We start from the raw sequence: 22,652 nt of genomic DNA on the forward strand, positions 1-22,652 counted from the left end.
TCAGTGTAAGGGAGGGAGAAAGAGAGAGAGCTCAGTGTGAGGGAGAGAGGGGGGGGCGGAGTTTAGGGTGAGGGAGAAAGAGAGAAAGAGATCAGCGTGAGGGACGGAGAGAGAGAGAGGGGGAGTTTAGGGTAGGGGAAGGAGAGAGAGAGCTCAGGGTGAGGGAGAGAGAGAGGGGGAGTTTAGGGTAGGGGAAGGAGAGAGAGAGCTCAGGGTGAGGGAGAGAGAGAGGGGGAGTTTAGGGTAGGGGAAGGAGAGAGAGCTCAGGGTGAGGGAGAGAGAGAGGGGGAGTTTAGGGTGAGGGAGGGAGAGAGAGAGAGAGGGAGTTTAGGGTGAGGGAGGGAGAGAGAGAGAGAGTTTAGGGTGAGGGAGAGAGGGATAGAGGGAGTTTAGGGTGAGGGAGAGAGGGATAGAGGGAGTTTAGGGTGAGGGAGGGAGGGATAGAGGGAGTTTAGGGTGATGGAGGGAGAGAGATAGAGGGAGTTTAGGGTGAGGGAGAGAGGGAGAGAGAGATAGAGGGAGTTTAGGGTGAGGGAGAGAGAGAGATAGAGGGAGTTTAGGGTGAGGGAGAGAGGGAGAGAGAGATAGAGGGAGTTTAGGGTGAGGGAGAGAGAGAGATAGAGGGAGTTTAGGGTGAGGGAGAGAGGGAGCAGCGGGTTGAGGGAGGGAGGGAGAGAGAGAGGGGGAGTTTAGGGTGATGGAGGGAGAGAGGGGGTTTAGGGTGAGGGAGGGAGAGCGAGAGAGAGGGAGTTTAGGGTGATGGAGGGAGAGAGATAGAGGGAGTTTAGGGTGAGGGAGAGAGAGAGGGGGAGTTTAGGGTGAGGGAGAGAGAGAGGGGGAGTTTAGGGTGAGGGAGAGAGAGAGGGGGAGTTTAGGGTGAGGGAGAGAGATAGAGGGAGTTTAGGGTGAGGGAGAGAGAGAGAGAGAGCTCAGGGTGAGGGACGGAGAGAGAGGGGGGGGTTTAGGGTGATGGAGGGAGAGGGGGTTTAGGGTGAGGGAGGGAGAGAGAGATAGAGGGGGTTTAGGGTGAGGGACGGAGAGAGAGGGAGTTTAGGGTGAGGGAGAGAGGGAGCAGCTGGGTGAGGGTGAGAAAGTTGGATCGAGTGAGTGACGCGGGGGGGTTGTTGGGGTGGACCCTCGGTCTGCCTCCCGCCGGGTGTGTTATTCCATCTGGCCCCGTGCTGGGACAGGGGGTTTGCTGATCTCTCTCTGCGCTGTCCCTTTTTTCAGATGGTGGATATGTTCAACAGCGGCGAGACCCCTGAGATGAGCGGGAAGTGCATCGTCGCCCTGGCGACAGGTCTGTAAAGCCTTCAGCTCGCGGCCAGCGACCTTCCTGGCGGGACCCCCCTCCCCCAGCGTCGGTACTCTCGCCGAGGGGGGGGTGCGAGGGTGTGTGTGTGTGCTGGGCGTGGTGGGAACGTTCGTGCCCAGGCGCTGAATGGATGCCAATTTCCGTGTGTGTTTGGGGTGCCCGGCACTGTCCGGAAGGACTCGGTTGCTGACAAGAACGACGTCTCGTCACCCCCTGTTCGGAGGACCACGTCTGGCCAGCGCCAGCTGCCTGGGTGAAGACGGACTTCCCCTGCGGAAGACCCGAGGAGGACCCACCTCCGCCAAGGGGTCCCGGCCCCCTCCCTCCCCCTCCCACGCACAACCCTGAGGTGCGCACCCATCTGTGACCCCCTTTTGTTTTTGCTCTCTCTCTCTCTGTGTCTCTCTCCCTCCCTCTCTCTGTCTCTCCGTGTCTCTCTCTCTCTCTGTCTGTGTCTCACTCTCCCTCTCTGTCTCTGTCTCTGTCTCTCTCTCTCTGTGTGCCTCTCTCTCTCTCTGTCTCTCTCCCTCCCTCTCTCTGTCTGTCTGTCTCTCCGTGTCTCTCTCTCTCTATCTGTCTGTTTCTCTCCCTGTCTGTCTCTCTCTGTGTCTCTCTCTGTCTCTGTCTCTCTCTCTCTGTCTCTGTCTCTCTCTCTCTGTCTGTGTCTCTCTCTGTCTCTCTCCCTCCCTCTCTCTGTCTGCCGGTCTCTCCGTGTCTCTCTCCCTGTCTGTGTCTCTCTGTCAGTCTCTCTCTCTCTCTCTCTCTCTGTCTCTCTCTCTCTCTCGCTCTCTGTCTGTGTCTCTCTCTGTCTCTCTCTCTCTGTCTGTTTCTTTGTCTGTGTCTCACTCTCCCTCTCTGTCTCTGTCTCTGTCTCTCTCTCTCTGTCTGTGTCTCTCTGTCAGTCTCACTCCCTCCCTCTCTCTGTCTGTCTGTCTCTCTGTCAATCTCTCTCTGTGTCTGTATCTCTCTCTGTCTCTCTCTCTCTCTGTCAGTCTCTCTCTCTCTCTGTCTGTATCTCTCTCTGTCTGTATCTCTCTCTGTCTCTCTCTCTCTGTCAGTCTCTCTCTCTCTCTGTCTCTCTCGCTCTCTCTCTGTTCCTCTCTCTCTGTCTGTCTCTCTGTCTCTCTCTCTGTCTGTGTCTCTCTCTGTCTCTCTCTCTCTGTCTGTCTCTCTGTCTGTCTCTCTCTCTCTCTGTCTGTCTCTCTCTCTCTCTGTGTCTCCTCCCCTCTCCCCCTGCCCCTTTTCCACAAACATTTTATATATCAGGGGGTAGGGAGGGTTGGGGTGGGGGGGAGACCGGTATCTCCATCTGTCCGCCTCCCCCAGTTCACGTCGTAATGTTTATTCCTCTCGGACAAACTCGGGGTGGGCGTCGCTGCCTCTCGAGACGTCGGCCGCACCATCGCCTGCCACGGGCGGGGTCTCAGGAGTGGGCTCCGCTCGTCCACTTCCACGGACTAGCACTGCCTCGTTTCAGGATGGCTCGGGGGACCGGGAGAGAGAGAGGATGCACCAGGTCTCAGACACGACACTGGAGGGTCCTGGTCAAGCAGCCAGTTACACCGGCAGGAGGGGAGAGCTGGCCGAGGTTAAATCGGGTGAATAGACCGAAAGGTGCGGCGGTAAACAAAGTGGCGTTTCACGGAAACAGCTCCGCAGACGCTCGACAAAACCACCGCCCCACCCCTGAAAGAAACGCGTAAAACCCGGCAGGAAAGGCCGTCCGGGGCTCGCCGAGGAGATCGAGGGTGGCACTCGTCGGGGAAGAAGAGGGCACGTGCCTAACCCCGAAAACGATCGCGCCAGCAGGCGCGGTGGCCTCCTAAGCCGGCAACCCCGGGACCGAGCCAGCGCCGGATTTCAGGGACCTCGCCGGCTTTCGGGGCGGGGGCAGGGCGTTCCAGGCTGGGGTCAGGGGGGTCCCTCGGAGCCCTCGGCGCGCGGGAATGAGCCAGGCTGGCAAAGCCGGGCACGCCAGCCACCGCTCGTTTTAACCCAGCTCCCGGTCTTCTGGACGAAGGCCACCTTTAACCTCCTCGGCGAGCCGCGGACGATCTTCCCTGCTGAGGTTTTACGTTCCTCGTGGGGGGGGCCGGGTGGTTTTGCCGGCTACGGCGCTCCAGGTACCTTTTTAGACGACGTTGAGCGTTTTTGGCCTCAACCCCACCGATTTCGGCAGCGAATTCCAGACGTCCGCTGCCCTCTGGGTGATAGAAGTTTTTCCTCATGTCCCCCCCGCCCCCACCTCTAATCCTTCCACCAATCACCTTTAAATCTACACTTCCCCTCCCCCGCTGGTAACTGACCCCCCCCCGCCACATCAGCCAGGGGGAAACAAGTCTTTCCTGTCTACCCCCATCTAGGCCCCTCATAATTCTGTACACCTCCATTAGGCCACCCCCCACCCCCCCCCCCACTTCAGCCTCCTCTGTTCTAGGGAAAACAACCCCGGCCTAACCGATCCCCTCCCCCCACCACCCTCGTAGCAGCAGTTTTCAAGCCCTGGTAACGTTCTCGTAAATCTCCTCTGTACTCTCTCCAGAGCAAATCATGCCCTCCCTGTAATGCGGCGACCAGAGCGGCACACAAAATTCCCGCTTTCTGGCTTGGAAACGTATCCTTCACTGTCGCCGGGTCAAAATCCTGGGAACTCCCTCCCCTACAAGCGCGGCGGGTGTACCTGCACCGCACGGACTGCGGCGGTTCAAGAAGGCGGCTCACCCCCCCCACCACCTTCTCAAGGGGGCAATTAGGGGGATGGGGCAATCAATGCCGGGCCCGGCCCAGCGAAGCCCACGTCCCCGTGTATGAATTTTTAAAAAAAAAGCTCTGGCCTGATCAACGTTTCACACGGTTCAGCATCCCCATCCCTGCTTCTGTATTCAATACCTCGTCCAGTGAAGGAAGTGAGCGTGTAAAAAGGAGGAGAGTAGCTAAACCCTTGGGGAGGCAGAAACTGGAGAAATTATGATGGGGAATGAGGAAACGGCAGAACCTTTGAACAAATATTTTGCTCCCGTCTTCACAGTAGAAAGCGCAAGTTATATACCGGAAATAGAATCACAGGATCACACACGGTGCAGAAGAGGCCCTTCGGCCCATCGAGTCTGCACCGACACGTGAGAAACACCTGACCTACCTACCTAACCCCATTGACCAGCGCTCGGCCCCATAGCCTTGAATGTTAGGACGTGCCGAGTGCTCATCCAGGTACTTTTTAAAAGGATGTGAGGCAACCCGCCTCCACCACCCTCCCAGGCAGCGCATTCCAGACCCTCACCACCCTCTGGGTAAAAACGTTTTTCCTCACACCCCCCCCCTTAAACCTCCTGCCCCTCACCTTGAACTTGTGTCCCCCTCATAACTGACCCTTCAACTAAGGGGAACAGCTGCTCCCTATCCACCCTGTCCATGCCCCTCATAATCTTGTCCACCCGATCAGGTTGCCCCTCAGTCTTCTCTGCTCCAACGAAAACAACCCAAGTCTATCCAACCCTCTCTTCATAACTTAAATGTTTCATCCCAGGCAACATCCTGGTGAATCTCCTCTGCACCCCCTCCAGCGCAATCACATCCTTCCTATAATGTGGCGACCAGAACTGCACACAGTACTCCAGCTGTGGCCTCACCAACTCCGACATGACCTCCCTACTTTTGTAATCTGTGCCTCGATTGATAAAGGCAAGTGTCCCATATGCCTTTTTCACCACCCCCACTAACATGCCCCTCCGCCTCCAGAGATTTATGGACACACACGCCAAGGTCCCTTTGTTCCTCAGAACTTCCTAGTGCCATGCTGTTCATTGAATACTTCCTTGTCAAATTACTCCTTCCAAAGTGTATCACCTCACACTTTTCAGGGTTAAATTCCATCTGCCACTTATCTGCCCATTTGACCATCCCGTCTATATCTTCCTGTAGCCCAAGACACTCAACCTCACTGTGAACCACCCGGCCAATCTTTGTGTCATCCGGTAAACCTAGAGAAAATTAAGGTAGTTAATATCAGCGGAGAAAAAGTAATGGAGAAACCTAAGGGACTAAAATTTGGCAAGTCCCCAGGGCCCGATGACCTACACCCTAGGGATCCAAGAGAGAGATAGCTGCAGGGATGGTGGAAGCGCTGGCTATGATTTTCCAAAATCCCCTAGGTTCTGGAATGGCCCCAGCAGATTGGAGGTTATCAAAGGTAACAACGCTATTGAAGGAAGGAGGGAGAGAGAAAACAGGGAACTACTAGCCAGTTAGCCTGACATCAGTCGGCGGGAAAGGGCAGGAAGGGATAATTAAGGAAGTGTTAACCATGCACTTAGGAAATCGTAATATAATCAAAGTCAACAACAAGTGTTGCGAAAGGGAAATTGACCTTGACAAATTTACCGGGGCTATTTACGAGGATGACACTGGTAGGGCGGACGAAGGGGAACCTGTAGATGTGGTAAACTTGGATTTCCAAAAGGCATCTGATGAGGTGCTACACGGAAGGTTGATAGGCAAGATAAAGGCTCGTGACGTTGGGGGTAAGATGTTAACATGGATAGAGGGTTGGTTGACGGGCAGGAAGCAAAGGGTAGACAGAAGCGGGGCCTTATCAAGTTGGCAGGCTGTGACTAGTGGAGTGCCGCAGGGATCAGCGCCGGAGCCTCTCAGAGATATGTACAATCTACATTAATGACCTGGATGAAGAGGCAGTAAATGTACCTACGGTCGCTGGTGATGCAAAGCTGGGTGGGAAGGTAAGCTGTGAGGAGGACACAAAGAGGCTGCAGAGAGATATAGACAGTGAGTGGGCAGCGAGGTGGCAGACGCAGTATAACGTGAGGAGGCGTGAAGTTATTCGCTTTTGGTCACAGGAACAGAAAAGCAGAATGTGCTTTCGAGGGTGTGAAACGCGCTGACGTACAGAGGGACTTGGGTGTGCCGGGACAAGGGGGACGCAGAAAGTCAGCATTGAAGCAAGCATTGAGGAAGGCAAATGGCCCGTTGGCCTTTATCGCGAGGGGAGGGGGGTCGGAGCGCGGGAATAAGGAAGACTGGCTGCGGTGGTTACAGTGTTTTGGTGAGACCGTGTCCGGGGCGGGGAGCTCGCGCTGTGCGGCTTTGGTCTCCGCGTTTGAAGGAAGGACAGACTCGCCTCGGAGGCGGAGCGGGGGGGAAGGTTCACTCAATCGGTCCCCGGGATGAGGGGGGAGTAGGGTTAGGAAGGCGGGGGGGTTGTCCTGCGACGAGAGGCTGAGTAAAACCGGGCTGGGATTCTCCGGGAATCGAGGGGAACGAGAGGCGACCTGGTCGGGACCTACGCGGTTCTGAAGCGGGGTGGTGGGGGGCGTTTCGACAGGGCGGACGCCCAGAGATCGTTCCCCGGCTGGTCCCGGGGAATCTAAAACACCCGGGATGGGGGTGGGGGGGAGGGAGGGAGGTGAGGGGCAGAGTCTCGGGATGAGGGGGGCCGGACATTTTGGGGACCGAGACGAGGAGGAATTTCTTCACTCGGAGGGTTCGTGAATCTTTGGGATTCTCCACCCCAGGGGTGGGGGTTGTGTACGGTCCCCATCGCTGAAGACATTCGAGGCCGGAGGACGGAGAGAGTTTCGGTCTTCAAGGGCATCGAGCGGGAGGCCCTGGCGGCGCAAGGGGTAGCGACCCTACCTCCGGGCCGGAGGCACCAGGTCCAGGCCCCGCTCCCGGACTTGACGTCCACGCCAGGAGCGTTCCTAACGCGACCGAGCAAGTCGGCCGTCAGCCCCGTAAAGCCTCCCGATGCGCCCCGGCGGCAGGAGGCAAGGAGCGGGAGGGTTTGCTTCCTGGTCAGCCGCCTCCCGGAAGCCCCTGCGGCACTTTGCCGGGCATATAAAGTTCACGGAGTGGTTAACGGTGGAAGGCCATGGTCACCGAGGCCCTCTGAGGGGCACGGGGCCCGAAGGAGAAGGGAGGGAATCGAGGGATATGGGCAGCGGAGGGGGTGGAGGGGTGGAGGTGGTGGTGGGGAGGAAGTCCAAGTCGTCCAGACCAAGGGAGGTGAGGGGAGAGAGGGTGGGGATGGGAGGAGGTCCTCTGGCGGTGATGCCCTTGACCAGACTCTCCCTTTCTCCTGGTGACCCGTGGAAGGTGACTGGTGAGATGCAATCCTCAGGGAATTTCCGCAACAAATGATGGTCGGAACCCCTTCGTACCCCCGCCTCGCCTTGCCTCGCCTCGGGACTCCGCCCTCTACCTCACCCTCACTCTCCTCATCTCTCTCTCTCTCTCTCTCTCTCCTCTGTCCGCCAGATAAGAAACTGCTGAAGAAGTCAGGCAAAGTGCTGATGACCTGCGACCTGGCCTCTCACTACGGAATCAAGGACGTGAACGGTGAGTCTGGCCAGGCCTCCTCGGTCAGGCCCCTCTGTTCGATCTCTTCGGCCGATTTGAGAGGAAAGGGAGGGAGGAAGAGGATAGAGACAGCAAAGGAAGGCAAGGGGAGGGAGAGAGAGAGAGAAGGGGCAGCGAGAGTGCAAGTAGAGGCAGATAGTGTGAGTGAGTAGAGGCAGAGTGTGAGTGAGTAGGGGCAGAGTGTGAGTGAGTAGGGGCAGAGTGTGAGTGAGTAGGGGCAGAGTGTGAGTGAGTAGGGGCAGAGTGTGAGTGAGTAGGGGCAGAGTGTGTGAGTAGGGGCGGAGTGTGAGTGAGTAGGGGCGGAGTGTGAGTGAGTAGGGGCAGAGTGTGAGTGAGTAGAGGCAGAGTGTGAGTGAGTAGGGGCAGAGTGTGAGTGAGTAGGGGGCAGAGTGTAAGTGAGTGAGTAGGGGGCAGAGTGTGAGTGAGTAGGGGCAGAGTGTGAGTGAGTGAGTAGGGGGCAGAGTGCGAGTGAGTAGGGGCAGAGTGCGAGTGAGTAGGGGCAGAGTGCGAGTGAGTAGGGGCAGAGTGCGAGTGAGTAGGGGCAGAGTGCGAGTGAGTAGGGGCAGAGTGCGAGTGAGTAGGGGCAGAGTGCGAGTGAGTAGGGGCAGAGTGCGAGTGAGTAGGGGCAGAGTGCGAGTGAGTAGGGGCAGAGTGCGAGTGAGTAGGGGCAGAGTGCGAGTGAGTAGGGGCAGAGTGCGAGTGAGTAGGGGCAGAGTGCGAGTGAGTAGGGGCAGAGTGCGAGTGAGTAGGGGCAGAGTGCGAGTGAGTAGGGGCAGAGTGCGAGTGAGTAGGGGCAGAGTGCGAGTGAGTAGGGGCAGAGTGCGAGTGAGTAGGGGCAGAGTGCGAGTGAGTAGGGGCAGAGTGCGAGTGAGTAGGGGCAGAGTGCGAGTGAGTAGGGGCAGAGTGCGAGTGAGTAGGGGCAGAGTGCGAGTGAGTAGGGGCAGAGTGCGAGTGAGTAGGGGCAGAGTGCGAGTGAGTAGGGGCAGAGTGCGAGTGAGTAGGGGCAGAGTGCGAGTGAGTAGGGGCAGAGTGCGAGTGAGTAGGGGCAGAGTGCGAGTGAGTAGGGGCAGAGTGCGAGTGAGTAGGGGCAGAGTGCGAGTGAGTAGGGGCAGAGTGCGAGTGAGTAGGGGCAGAGTGCGAGTGAGTAGGGGCAGAGTGCGAGTGAGTAGGGGCAGAGTGCGAGTGAGTAGGGGCAGAGTGCGAGTGAGTAGGGGCAGAGTGCGAGTGAGTAGGGGCAGAGTGCGAGTGAGTAGGGGCAGAGTGCGAGTGAGTAGGGGCAGAGTGCGAGTGAGTAGGGGCAGAGTGCGAGTGAGTAGGGGCAGAGTGCGAGTGAGTAGGGGCAGAGTGCGAGTGAGTAGGGGCAGAGTGCGAGTGAGTAGGGGCAGAGTGCGAGTGAGTAGGGGCAGAGTGCGAGTGAGTAGGGGCAGAGTGCGAGTGAGTAGGGGCAGAGTGCGAGTGAGTAGGGGCAGAGTGCGAGTGAGTAGGGGCAGAGTGCGAGTGAGTAGGGGCAGAGTGCGAGTGAGTAGGGGCAGAGTGCGAGTGAGTAGGGGCAGAGTGCGAGTGAGTAGGGGCAGAGTGCGAGTGAGTAGGGGCAGAGTGCGAGTGAGTAGGGGCAGAGTGCGAGTGAGTAGGGGCAGAGTGCGAGTGAGTAGGGGCAGAGTGCGAGTGAGTAGGGGCAGAGTGCGAGTGAGTAGGGGCAGAGTGCGAGTGAGTAGGGGGCAGAGTGCGACTGAGTAGGGGCAGAGTGTGAGTGAGTGAGTAGGGGCAGAGCGTGTGAGTCGGGGCAGAGTGTGAGTGAGTAGGGGGCAGAGTGTGACTGAGTAGGGGCAGAGTGTGAGTGAGTGAGTAGGGGCAGAGCGTGTGAGTCGGGGCAGAGCGTGTGAGTAGGGGGCAGAGTGTTAGTGAGTGAGTAGGGGGCAGAGTGTTAGTGAGTGAGTAGGGGGCAGAGTGTTAGTGAGTGAGTAGGGGGCAGAGTGTGAGTGAGTAGGGGACAGAGTGTGTGTGAGTAGGGGGCAGAGTGTGAGTGAGTAGGAGGCAGAGTGTGAGTGAGTAGGGGGCAGAGTGTGAGTGAGTAGGGGCAGAGTGTGAGTGAGTAGGGGCAGAGTGTGAGTGAGTAGGGGCAGAGTGCGAGTGAGTAGGGGCAGAGTGCGAGTGAGTAGGGGCAGAGTGCGAGTGAGTAGGGGCAGAGTGCGAGTGAGTAGGGGCAGAGTGCGAGTGAGTAGGGGGCAGAGTGCGACTGAGTAGGGGCAGAGTGTGAGTGAGTGAGTAGGGGCAGAGCGTGTGAGTCGGGGCAGAGTGTGAGTGAGTAGGGGGCAGAGTGTGACTGAGTAGGGGACAGAGTGTGTGTGAGTAGGGGGCAGAGTGTGAGTGAGTAGGAGGCAGAGTGTGAGTGAGTAGGGGGCAGAGTGTGAGTGAGTAGGGGCAGAGTGTGAGTGAGTAGGGGCAGAGTGTGAGTGAGTAGGGGCAGAGTGTGAGTGAGTAGGGGCAGAGTGTGAGTGAGTAGGGGCAGAGTGTGAGTGAGTAGGGGGCAGAGTGTGAGTGAGTAGGGGCAGAGTGTGAGTGAGTAGGGGCAGAGTGTGATTGAGTATGGGGCAGAGTGTGAGTGAGTAGGGGGCAGAGTGTGAGTGAGTAGGGGGCAGAGTGTGAGTGAGTAGGGGGCAGAGTGTGAGTAAGTAGGGGGCAGATTGTGAGTGAGTAGGGGCAGAGTGTGAGTGAGTAGGGGCAGAGTGTGAGTGAGTGAGTAGAGGCAGAGTGTGAGTGAGTAGGGGCAGAGTGTGAGTGAGTAGGGGCAGAGTGTGAGTGAGTAGGGGGCAGAGCGTGAGTGAGTAGGGGGCAGAGCGTGAGTGAGTAGGGGCAGAGCGTGAGTGAGTAGGGACAGAGTATGAGTGAGTAGGGACAGAGTGTGTGAGTAGGGGCAGAGTGTGAGTGAGTAGGGGCAGAGTGTGTGAGTAGGGGCAGAGTGTGTGAGTAGGGGCAGAGTGTGTGTGAGTAGGGGGCAGAGTGTGAGTGAGTGAGTAGGGGGCAGAGTGTGAGTGAGTAGGGGGCAGAGTGTGAGTGAGTAGGGGGCAGAGTGTGAGTGAGTAGGGGGCAGAGTGTGAGTGAGTAGGGGGCAGAGTGTGAGTGAGTAGGAGCAGAGTGTGTGAGTAGGGGCAGAGTGTGTGAGTGAGTAGGGGGCAGAGTGTGAGTGAGTAGGGGGCAGAGTGTGAGTGAGTAGGGGGCAGAGTGTGAGTGAGTAGGGGCAGAGTGTGAGTGAGTAGGGGCAGAGTGTGAGTGAGTAGGGGCAGAGTGTGAGTGAGTAGGGGCAGAGTGTGAGTGAGTAGGGGCAGAGTGTGTGAGTAGGGGCAGAGTGTGAGTGAGTAGGGGCAGAGTGTGAGTGAGTAGGGGCAGAGTGTGAGTAGGGGCAGAGTGTGAGTAGGGGGCAGAGTGTGAGTGAGTAGGGGCAGAGTGTGAGTGAGTAGGAGCAGAGTGTGAGTGAGTGAGTAGGGGGCAGAGTGTGAGTGAGTGAGTAGGGGCAGAGTGTGAGTGAGTAGGGGCAGAGTGTGAGTGAGTGAGTAGGGGCAGAGTGTGAGTGAGTAGGGGGCAGAGTGTGAGTGAGTAGGGGCAGAGTGTGAGTGAGTGAGTAGGGGGCCGAGTGTGAGTGAGTGAGTAGGAGCAGAGTGTGAGTGAGAGGGGGCAGAGTGTGAGTGTGTAGGGGGCAGAATGTGAGTGAGTGTGTAGGGGGCAGAGTGTGAGTGTGTAGGGGGCAGAGTGTGAGTGAGTAGGGGGCAGAGTGTGAGTGAGTAGGGGGCAGAGTGTGAGTGAGTAGGGGGCAGAGTGTGAGTGAGTAGGGGGCAGAGTGTGAGTGAGTAGGAGCAGAGTGTGTGAGTAGGGGCAGAGTGTGTGAGTGAGTAGGGGGCAGAGTGTGAGTGAGTAGGGGGCAGAGTGTGAGTGAGTAGGGGGCAGAGTGTGAGTGAGTAGGGGCAGAGTGTGAGTGAGTAGGGGCAGAGTGTGAGTGAGTAGGGGCAGAGTGTGAGTGAGTAGGGGCAGAGTGTGAGTGAGTAGGGGCAGAGTGTGAGTGAGTAGGGGCAGAGTGTGTGAGTAGGGGCAGAGTGTGAGTGAGTAGGGGCAGAGTGTGAGTGAGTAGGGGCAGAGTGTGAGTAGGGGCAGAGTGTGAGTAGGGGGCAGAGTGTGAGTGAGTAGGGGCAGAGTGTGAGTGAGTAGGAGCAGAGTGTGAGTGAGTGAGTAGGGGGCAGAGTGTGAGTGAGTGAGTAGGGGCAGAGTGTGAGTGAGTAGGGGCAGAGTGTGAGTGAGTGAGTAGGGGCAGAGTGTGAGTGAGTAGGGGCAGAGTGTGAGTGAGTAGGGGCAGAGTGTGAGTGAGTGAGTAGGGGGCAGAGTGTGTGAGTAGGGGCAGAGTGTGAGTAGGGGCAGAGTGTGAGTGAGTAGGGGGCAGAGAGTGTGAGTAGGGGCAGAGTGTGAGTGAGTAGGGGGCAGAGTGTGAGTGCGTAGGGGGCAGAGTGTGAGTGAGTAGGGGCAGAGTGTGTGAGTAGGGGGCAGAGTGTGAGTGAGTAGGGGCAGAGTGTGTGAGTAGGGGCAGAGTGTGTGAGTAGGGGCAGAGTGTGTGTGAGTAGGGGGCAGAGTGTGAGTGAGTGAGTAGGGGGCAGAGTGTGAGTGAGTAGGGGGCAGAGTGTGAGTGAGTAGGGGGCAGAGTGTGAGTGAGTAGGGGCAGAGTGTGAGTGAGTAGGGGGCAGAGTGTGAGTGAGTAGGGGCAGAGTGTGAGTGAGTGAGTAGGGGGCCGAGTGTGAGTGAGTGAGTAGGAGCAGAGTGTGAGTGAGAGGGGGCAGAGTGTGAGTGTGTAGGGGGCAGAATGTGAGTGAGTGAGTAGGAGCAGAGTGTGAGTGTGTAGGGGGCAGAGTGTGAGTGAGTAGGGGGCAGAGTGTGAGTGAGTAGGGGGCAGAGTGTGAGTGAGTAGGGGGCAGAGTGTGAGTGAGTAGGGGGCAGAGTGTGAGTGAGTAGGAGCAGAGTGTGTGAGTAGGGGCAGAGTGTGAGTGAGTGAGTAGGGGGCAGAGTGTGAGTGAGTAGGGGGCAGAGTGTGAGTGAGTAGGGGCAGAGTGTGAGTGAGTAGGGGCAGAGTGTGAGTGAGTAGGGGCAGAGTGTGAGTGAGTAGGGGCAGAGTGTGAGTGAGTAGGGGCAGAGTGTGTGAGTAGGGGCAGAGTGTGAGTGAGTAGGGGCAGAGTGTGAGTGAGTAGGGGGCAGAGTGTGAGTGAGTAGGGGGCAGAGTGTGAGTGAGTAGGGGCAGAGTGTGAGTGAGTAGGAGCAGAGTGTGAGTGAGTGAGTAGGGGGCAGAGTGTGAGTGAGTGAGTAGGGGCAGAGTGAGTGAGTAGGGGCAGAGTGTGAGTGAGTGAGTAGGGGCAGAGTGTGAATGAGTAGGGGCAGAGTATGAGTGAGTAGGGGCAGAGTGTGAGTGAGTGAGTAGGGGGCAGAGTGTGTGAGTAGGGGCAGAGTGTGAGTAGGGGCAGAGTGTGAGTGAGTAGGGGGCAGAGTGTGAGTGCGTAGGGGGCAGAGTGTGAGTGAGTAGGGGCAGAGTGTGTGAGTAGGGGGCAGAGTGTGAGTGAGTAGGGGCAGAGTGTGAGTGAGTAGGGGGCAGAGTGTGAGTGAGTAGGGAGCAGAGTGTGAGTGAGTAGGGGGCAGAGAGTGAGAGAAGGGGGCAGAGAGAGAGGGAGAAGGGGGCAGAGAGAGAGGGAGAAGGGGGCAGAGAGAGGGGGAGAAGGGGGCAGAGAGAGGGAGAAGGGGGCAGAGAAAGGGAGAAGGGGGCAGAGAGAGGGGGAGAAGGGGGCAGAGAGAGGGAGAAGGGGGCAGAGAAAGGGAGAAGGGGGCAGAGAGAGAGAGAAGGGGGCAGAGAGAGAGAGAGGGAGAAGGGGGCAGAGAGAGGGAGAAGGGGCAGAGAGGGAGAAGGGGGCCGAGAGAGAGGGAGAAGGGGGCAGAGAGAGAGGGGGAGAAGGGGGCAGAGAGAGGGAGAAGGGGGCAGAGAGAGGGAGAAGGGGGCAGAGAGAGGGAGAAGGGGGCAGAGTGAGAGAAGGGAGCAGAGAGAGAGGGAGAAGGGGGCAGAGAGAGAGAAGGGGGCCGAGAGAGAGAGAGGGAGAAGGGGGCAGAGAGAGAGAGAAGGGGGCAGAGAGAGAGAAGGGGGCCGAGAGAGAGAGAGGGAGAAGGGGGCAGAGAGAGGGAGAAGGGGGCCGAGAGAGAGAGAGGGAGAAGGGGGCAGAGAGAGAGATAAAGGGGCAGAGGGAGAGAAGAGGAGAAATGGGTGCAGAGAAAGTGAAGGTGCAGTGAGAGAGAGAGAGGGGGGGGTGGGAAAGAGTTAAAGAGGGGAGACAAAGGCAGTGATGTTTGTTCTGGGTGGGGCGGTGACCTTTCTCTGGGGGTCGGGCAGTGACCTCAGTCCAGGGGTCACAGGTCGCGTAGCCTCAGCATAGAGGCTGCCGGTCGGGTTGGCTCGGTGACCTCTGTGCAGGGGTCGCGAGGCGAGCAGGTGACCTCGGGCCTGGGGGCAAGTCCGGTGGTGACCTCAACCCGCGGGGTCAGGTGTCAGGCTGCTGAAGTGAGTCCAGAAGTTAAGAGTTTGGTCCTGTGATCCTTGTGGTGGAGGGGGGAGGGGGTGAGGTCAGAGAGGGAGGGGCGGTGATCCCAGGGGTCATCTGTTTGAGGGGGGACGGGGGCGTGGTGGTCAGAGGTAGGGGCGGTGATCCCAGGGGTCAGGGGTGATCTGTTCGAGGGAGGGGAGGGGAGGGGAGGGGGTGGTCAGGGCAGTGACCTGGAAGGGTGAGGGGGCGGGGGGGAATGTGGATTGGTGATTCCAGTGTTCAGACAAACCCTGAACTGACCAATGCTCTCTATCCCCTCCTCAGGCCGCGCCCTGGTGGACTACCGGTCAGTGAAGTTCCTCTTGCAGCAGCTCCCAGGCCTGAGCTGGCTGGCCACCTTCGTCCCCGGCTTCATCAAGATCCCCAAATGGGTCTTAGCCCTGACTGCCAGTAAATTCTAAATCCCTCCCTTCACCCATCCCACCCCACCCATCCTCTGCCTTGCCCACCTCCCCCCGCCCCCGACTCCTCTCACTTCCCCTCATCCCCTCCCCACCTTCCCTCGACGTCGGCTGCCTCGCCGATGAAGACGTGGAGGATTTGGGATTGATTCTAAAAGTGCCAGCCAGGACCAGCAGCTAAGGGCGTCAAAGCCCACGCAGAGTAAATTTGCAATTAGGAAATGGGGAGACGCACGCGCACACACACAGGCGGGGACGCGGGACGACTCGGTCGAGAAACGGGGGAAGGGGCCGTTTAACACCGTCTGATGGCCTCGAACCACCTCCAGTCCACGTCCCCCGTAAACCTTTTGCATAGAGCCTAGAGATTTTGCCGGAAGAGAGACGTGCCGAAGCTTTTTGTCTTGCGCTCGACAGCACCCTTTGCAAGGATACCAATCTCAGGGGGAAAACAACAATTTACACCGCACGTGAAGAGAGCGCCGATTAGTTGGCAAAGTGGACTCTGATTGGCGGAGGCGTTGCCGTGGAGAATGCACCAGCGGCGGTGACTCACAGTTAACTGCCAGGCGTCGTTTGAAATTTAAACCGGGCCGCTCGACCCTGATTGGTCGAGGCAATCCATAGAACCTACGTTCTTTGCTGTCTCCAAAAGGATAATACCCAGTCTCTGCACTGCAATTACTGTACAAGGACACAAATATCAGCCCACCCCTCGGGGGGGTCGTTGTGCTGTGGCCTTTGTCTAACTAATACCGTTAAGTTTGTCATTTGATAGTAAAAAAATATATATATATATAAACTCTGCTCATTTGAAACTCGGTGGAGAAGCGCCCAGACTGCCCGGCATTTGCCGAGTGTTGAAATTTTGTACCAGATTGTGCCTCGGAACCTTTCACCGGCCCTGTGATTGCCGATGACCCACTGCCCCACACCGTGACGCATCCAGGACCCGCCCTGGTTCCCGTGCCTCGGGGCCGGGTTGGGTAACCCCACCGCCTTGCCCCGACTCCACTGTGGGGTGGGGTGCGGGTGCCGAACCCTCGCCTTCGCTTCGTCTGCGCTGGCGACCTGGGCGGGGCCTCGTGCGGCGATTGAGGTCACGGGGCCTGGCGTCTTTGACCATGGACCCTTCTGGCTGGCCGTCCCTCTGCGGACGGGCGCTCCCTGTACTCTGCCTGGTTTTGGAGACCGGTGCCTTTTTGAGGTAACCGCTCCCCCCCCCACTCCCTCTTTGAGACGGCTCAGAGTCAAGGCCGCCTTTTGGTGGAGTCGGCTTTTGGAACCACCCCGACGATGCGCCATTAACCACCCTCCCCCGACATGGCCCTCACCACATCGCCGACGCCTCGAGAAGGCCCCCAACGTGACCTGAAAGATCGCCCGACTTTGATCTCCCAACGGAGGTCACGGGCAACCCCAAAAGACTTTGCAGACAGAAAGAACGTGTACACAAATTGCGCCTGTTTCAACCTAAACGAAATACGTGACAGCCATTCGCTGACTCATTCCTCAGGGCAATGCCTCGACCAATCAGGGTCGAGCTGCCTGGTCTAAATTGCTTGGCAGTTAACTGTGAGTCACCGCCGCTGGTGCGTTCTCCACGGCAACGCCTCTGCCAATCAGAGTCCACTTTGCCAGCTAATCAGCACTCTCTTCACGTGCGGTATAAATTGTTGTTTTCCCCCTTATATTGGTATGCTTGCAAAGTGTCCTGTCGAGTGCAAGACAAAAAGCTTCGACACGTCCCTTTTCCAGCAAAATCCCCAAAACTGCGCAAAACCACGGCCCTCACGCAGACAGAAAACGAACAACGCTCCAGGGCCTTCCCAGGTTACCCGCCCTGTCCTCCCCTTAAACCGGAACCCAAAAAATCCACTGTCCACTCGACAGGTACTAAGGTACCACCACACGGTGATAAAACCCCTCCCGGCGTGATTGTCGGGCTGAACCATCCGAATGGTAGTTTATAATTGTCGCTAAAACTCCTGCTTTGGCCATAAGGGAAAGAGAGATTCTCCCTCTCTTCATGAGGGCCTCCCCCTCCCCGCCCCCAACTTGCTGGTCACCCTCTGCCTTTGGACACCTGAAGCTCAAGGCCTTTCCTCAGCTGCCTCGCTGACCTGAGAACTGAGATTTTCTTCTCAATAAAATGGATCTTTTATCAAACCCCTGCAATTGTCTCAGTCTCGTCATCTCGCTCTCTGGTATTCCCACATCTACACTCAATGCTCACTTTAAATGCCGAGCGCTGCGAGTCTCTCTCTGTCTGCGAATCTGTGTGTGTGTATGTGTGCGCGCGCGCATGTGTGTATGTGTGCATATGCGTATGTGTGCACACGTGTCAAAGTGCGTGCGTGTGTGCGCACGCATATGTGTATATGTATGCACGCATACGTGTGTGTATATGTGTGCACGCATGTGTGTGTATATGTGTGCACGCATATGTGTATATGTGTGCACATGTGTATGTTTGTGTGCGCATACGTGTGTATATGTGTGCACGCCTGTGTGTGTGTATGTGTGCACGCCTGTGTGTATGTGTGCACGCCTGTGTGTATGTGTGCACACCTGTGTGTATGTGTGCACGCATGTGTGTGTGTATATGCGTGCACGCATGTGTGTGTGTATATGTGTGCACGCATGTGTGTGTGTATATGTGTGCACGCATGTGTGTGTGTATATGTGTGCACGCATGTGTGTGTGTATATGTGTGCACGCATGTGTGTGTGTATATGTGTGCACGCATGTGTGTGTGTATATGTGTGCACGCATGTGTGTGTGTATATGTGTGCACGCATGTGTGTGTATATGTGTGCCCGCATGTGTGTTTGTATATGTGTGCATATGTGTATATGCGCACGAGTATGTGTGTGCGCATGTATATGTGTGCGTACGTATATGTGTTCGTGCACATGCATTGTGTGTGCGTGCGCGCGTACATGTGTGCGTGCGTGTGTGTGTACATGAACATCTCTGTCTCAGTCCTTGCTCAGTGGGTCTTGCTCCCGCCTTGAAGTTAGAAGCTGTCACGCCGAAGTGGCCCAGCGTTCCCAGAGACTCGACCCTGACGACCCAGGGCCCGAAGCTCCCGGTGCCGGTACCGAGGGAGGGCTGCAGCGTCCGAGGGAACAGTGCCTTCAGAATGAGGGCGGTGAAACCCGAGGGGCCCCGTCTGCCCTCTCAAGGGGTGGGGGGGAATGTGAAAAATGCCCCCCCCTCCCACCCCACCCCCGGAAGAAGAGGAAGGCAGGGGGTAGAGTTCTCCGCAATGTCCTGGAACCCGTATCTATCCCTCAGTCAACGTCACCGTAACAGAAACAGGCGATTGTGGTCGGTATGTAATTGTTGTCAGTGGGAACCTGCTGCTGCATTTCCCACATCACAGCAGTGAGTACACCTCAAAACAAATAAATGCATTTCCCTCACTCATCCCTTCGTGAATCTTTACCGGATTGACACCCGGGCTCCCAAGGGTTAGGAACATTGGAGCCAGGAGTGAGGCCAGTACTGGGCCGTACTGCCTCAGGGAGATCGGCCCAGAAATTAAACCTTTGAAGGTGAACTTTGAAGAAATTTCCCTGAGATGCCCCCTCATGCGACATGAGTTGGGGCACGCCCATCACTTTAACTCAAAACATTTATTAAATTTTGGGGAAAACCCTCAGAAACCTCATCCCGCCCCGTGGATGAGGTCTCGCGCTTTTTCTGAAGCCCGCTAGGGCTCCCGGCCTTCCCCGCCGACCCCAAGATTGGCCGGGCAGGTCCTTTAACGGGGGTAATGGCTTTTTAAACGGCACCCCCCACCCCCCCACTCGTAGACCTAAAGATCCTGCCCCAGCATATTCTAGACTCCGTGTTGCTCGTCTCTGTAATACTGCTGGCAGCCAATTAGTTGTCTGTCCAGATAGTTTGTCCAATGTTGGTTTTCAATGACATCTCGCCAAACTCCAACATTTCCAGCAATTGATAGTAAAGACCATCTTGCACACAATAAACCCCCATTCGGACTTGGGTTTTTGTTGTGGCTTTGCTACCCCCAGTCGTAGTCCTTCTTAAAGAGCCAATTGGGAATAAAGATGATTTTGTTCATGTAATGACGATCATTACAAAAGAATATCGATGATATAACCCTGAGCAACTCTTAAGTCGCTGCATCCACTGGATTGCAATTTTTTGAGCTTGTCTCTAAAGTTACTGATTATGTTGTGTTTTGATTCGAGTGTTTCAGAAATGAAATATGACCTGAAACATGATGCAATGGCACAAGTCTCATTCGGTTTGATTTGTTAAGTGAGGTTGGGCGCCGATTTTCATAGCTTGCTATCTGCTCTGCAATTTGACTACTTTCTGTGGTAGCGAATTCCACAGTCTCACCGCTCTCCGGGTGAAGAAATTTCTCCTCATCTCAGTCCCAAAATGGTCTACCCCGTATCCTCAGACTGTGACCTCCCCTGGTTCTGGACTCCCCCCCCACCATCGGGAACATCCTCCCTGCATCTACCCTGTCTAGCCCTGTTAGAATTTTATAGGTTTCTATGAGATCCTCCCTCATTCTTCTGAACTCCAGCGAATATAATCCTAATCGACTCGATCTCTCCTCATATGTCAGTCCCGCCATCCCAGGAATCAGTCGGGTAAACCTTCGCTGCGCTCCCTCTATAGCAAGAACATCCTTCCTCAGATAAGGAGACCAAAACCGCACACGATATTCCAGGTGTGGTCCCACCAAGGTCCTATACAATTGCAGCAAGATGGTGGCTGCTCGTCTTCCTGCCCCCCAGCTAACCCCGGCCGTCATTAGGGCCTCCGGAGATCTGTCGGTTCTCAGCCCCGAGCGTGCATCGCGGCCGACTGTCTACAATGAAGAAATAATTGTAGGGGAAACATTTTATCAACATCCACAGGCGCCCGGGGTGGAGAATTCCAAAGATTCGCCACCCCCCCCCACCGTTTGGGGTGATGGGGTTCCTGCTTGCCTCAGCGTCTAGTGGCTTCACCCCCCCCCCAACCCAACCTCGTTCGGAGACTCTCCCCCCACGCCCGCGGCTCCAGGCTTGCCTGCCTGGGATGGGGGTGGGGGGGGGGAGAGCGCCCTATCTACATCAATCGAGGAGCGATTACGCAAACTAGGATTGCATTCCCTGGAACTGAGAAGGTTAAGGGTTGATTTGATTAACGTTTACGAGGTATTGAGGGGAACTGATAGGTTTTATTTTGTTTGCTTTTATCTATCCCTATCACGGCTGGCTGGGGATTCGAGGGACGAGGGGGCAGAGTCTAAAAAAAAAAATCAGAGCCGAGGACGTTCAGGAGTGATAGGAAGACACGTCTGCACACAAACCGCGATTGATACCGGATCAATTATTAATTTGCAATCTGAGATGGATGGATGGATTTTATCCAAAGCGATTACAGGGTGCGGGGCAAAGGTGGGGATGTGGAGTTGGGTCACAGATCAGCCATGAGCACGTTGAACAAGGGAAAGAGGCTCGAGGAGGTGTGAATGGCCTCCTCCTGTTCCCTGTGTAACAGGCTCGAGAGGGGCTGAATGGCCTCCTCCTGTTCCCTGTGTAACAGGCTCGAGAGGCGCTGAATGGCCTCCTCCTGTTCCCTGTGTAACAGGCTCGAGAGGGGCTGAATGGCCTCCTCCTGTTCCCTGTGTAACAGGCTCAATGGGGCTGAATGGCCTCCTCCTGTTCCCTGTGTAACAGGCTCCATGGGGGTGCTGAATGGCCTCCTCCTGTTCCTGTATAACAGGCTCGAGAGGGGCTGAATGGCCTCCTCCTGTTCCTGTGTAACAGGCTCGAGGAGGTGTGAATGGCCTCCTCCTGTTCCCTGTGTAACAGGCTCGAGAGGGGCTGAATGGCCTCCTCCTGTTCCCTGTGTAACAGGCTCGAGAGGCGCTGAATGGCCTCCTCCTGTTCCCTGTGTAACAGGCTCGAGAGGGGCTGAATGGCCTCCTCCTGTTCCCTGTGTAACAGGCTCGATGGGGCTGAATGACCTCCTCCTGTTCCCTATGTAACAGGCTCCATGGGGGTGCTGAATGGCCTCCTCCTGTTCCTGTATAACAGGCTCGAGAGGGGCTGAATGGCCTCCTCCTGTTCCTGAGTAAGAGACTCAAGGGGCTGAATGGCCTCCTGCCTGATTTTATATGAAAGATGATCTGGAACTGCAAGGGAGAGAAACACAATTTATTTTTTTTAAAAAGACACAACCCAGAAAAGAATCGCAATGGAAATGATGATGATTTAGGCTCAGATTGAGTGAAACATTAAGGCAGGAGACAGCGAGTGTGTAAATGGAACAAGGATAGTTGGGGTTAAGGAGGGTCCCAATCGAGGGTATAAAATATTAACCGGGACAGAGGGGGTTAAGGAGGGTCCCGATCGAGGGTATAAAATATTAACTGGGACAGAGGAGGTTAAGGAGGGTCCAGATCGAGGGTATAAAATATGAACTGGGATTTGAAGGTACCGGTAGTCACTGGGGTTCCATCAGTAGGGGGCAGGATGGATCCAGAGTTTGATTCGCAGTCAGCGACGGGGACTGTGGGATTAAACACCTCGTCCTCAGGGGATAGACCATCGCACTGGTGCCCACCTCAATCAGCTGAGCACCCGGCCTTCCCTTGGTGACCGGGATGGTGGGCGAGGGGGTGGGAGGGAGAGTGGGCGGGGAGGGTGGTTCGAATCGGCGCTGAGCCTCTCCCCAAGCGAACCCGCACGGAGAGCCGGAGATCCCATGTCTCCTCCTCTGCTCTCCGGTTCTTTGCTAACCGAGCGGGTGCCATGGTTGGTGAGGGTGGGGGGGGATGGTTGGTGAGGGGTGGGGGGTTAGTGCTGGGAAAATCAAGGGAGGGTTTGCGTGGAGAGAGAGAGCGAGCGAGCGAGCATGCACGTGAATGTGTGCGTGCATTGGGGGTATCTGTGGGCGTGAGACTACAAAATATTAACCGGGACAGAGGGGGTTAAGGAGGGTCCCGATCGAGGGTATAAAATATTAACCGGGACAGAGGGGGTTAAGGAGGGTCCCAATCGAGGGTATAAAATATTAACCGGGACAGAGGGGGTTAAGGAGGGTCCCGATCGAGGGTATAAAATATTAACCGGGACAGAGGGGGTTGTGGAGGGTCCCGATCGAGGGTATAAAATATTAACCGGGACAGAGGGGGTTAAGGAGGGTCCCGATCGAGGGTATAAAATATTAACCGGGACGGAGGGGGTTAAGGAGGGTCCCGATCGAGGGTATAAAATATAAAACAGGGGCGGGGTATGAGTGCAACGCGGGTCCGTGTGGCCCTGGAGGTCAGGAGAGGAGAGGCAGGGCCATGGAGGAACCCTGAAGGTTTAAGACGGAGACAGAGGCCATTCGTTCCCTCCCGTCTGTAGCCGGCCGGGATAGGGGTCAGTCCGCTCTGACCTCCCGCCTTCCCTGCTCTTGGCCCTCAGCCCCGTCGGTTTTAAGCAGTTCGCGCCGCAAGCCCCAGCGTCCGTCTTTATTCTCGTGCGACGAGGGTCTCTGCCTCGACCACCCTTCCCGACGATGAGTTCCAGATCCCCTGCAATCCCCTCTCTCCCCACCTCGCCCCGTCAACCTCTTCCCCCCCCGCCCCCACCAACCTCTGGGTGACCAAAAGACTCTCCCTCTAATCCTTCAAATTGAGCTTCATCGACCCCGCTGCTAATGGGAGATATGTCCGTCCTAGTCAAAATGATTTGTTCACGGGGACGTGGGTTTCGCCAGCCGGGTCCAGCGTCTATTGCCCATCCCTAATTGCCCCCTGGAGGTGGTGGTGGTGACGGTGGTGGGTGAGCCGCCTTCTCGAACCGCTGCAGTCCCTGTGGCGTAGGTACGCACGTTGATCAGGGGAAACAGGCTCGAGGTGGGGCTGAATGGCCTCCTCCTGTTCCTGTGTACCAGACTCGAGAGGGGCTGAATGGCCAC

The 22,652-nt window shown here is 56.7% G+C and overlaps 1 protein-coding gene across 2 annotated transcripts; it reads left to right on the forward strand.

Annotated features, from left to right (window-relative positions):
- The first annotated feature begins 1,233 nt into the window (after positions 1–1,233).
- Positions 1,234–16,874, forward strand: dhrs1 (dehydrogenase/reductase (SDR family) member 1). Of its 2 annotated transcripts, none has more exons than XM_078537675.1 (4): positions 1,234–1,300; positions 7,586–7,666; positions 14,569–15,223; positions 16,334–16,874. In XM_078537675.1, the coding sequence occupies exons 1-3, from the start codon at positions 1,240–1,242 to the stop codon at positions 14,703–14,705; spliced, it is 279 nt and encodes a 92-aa protein (XP_078393801.1). In that variant the 5' UTR covers positions 1,234–1,239; the 3' UTR covers positions 14,706–15,223; positions 16,334–16,874. The 2 variants fall into 2 exon arrangements, with proteins under 2 accessions (XP_078393801.1, XP_078393802.1); XM_078537676.1 differs by having other exon boundaries at positions 14,569–15,175; positions 16,355–16,874.
- Positions 16,875–22,652: the final 5,778 nt, after the last annotated feature.

The sequence above is a fragment of the Cetorhinus maximus genome, unplaced genomic scaffold (assembly GCF_964194155.1).
Source record: "Cetorhinus maximus unplaced genomic scaffold, sCetMax3.hap1.1 HAP1_SCAFFOLD_2791, whole genome shotgun sequence".
Classification (NCBI taxonomy): domain Eukaryota; kingdom Metazoa; phylum Chordata; class Chondrichthyes; order Lamniformes; family Cetorhinidae; genus Cetorhinus; species Cetorhinus maximus.

Excerpts from the sequence above, each read along its gene's own strand:
- dhrs1 (XM_078537675.1), top strand. The coding sequence starts at position 1,240 with ATGTTCAACAGCGGCGAGACCCCTGAGATGAGCGGGAAGTGCATCGTC. Across the intron at positions 1,301-7,585 it reads CATCGTCGCCCTGGCGACAG|ATAAGAAACTGCTGAAGAAG; the intron begins GTCTGTAAAGCC and ends TCTGTCCGCCAG. Across the intron at positions 7,667-14,568 it reads CGGAATCAAGGACGTGAACG|GCCGCGCCCTGGTGGACTAC; the intron begins GTGAGTCTGGCC and ends TCCCCTCCTCAG.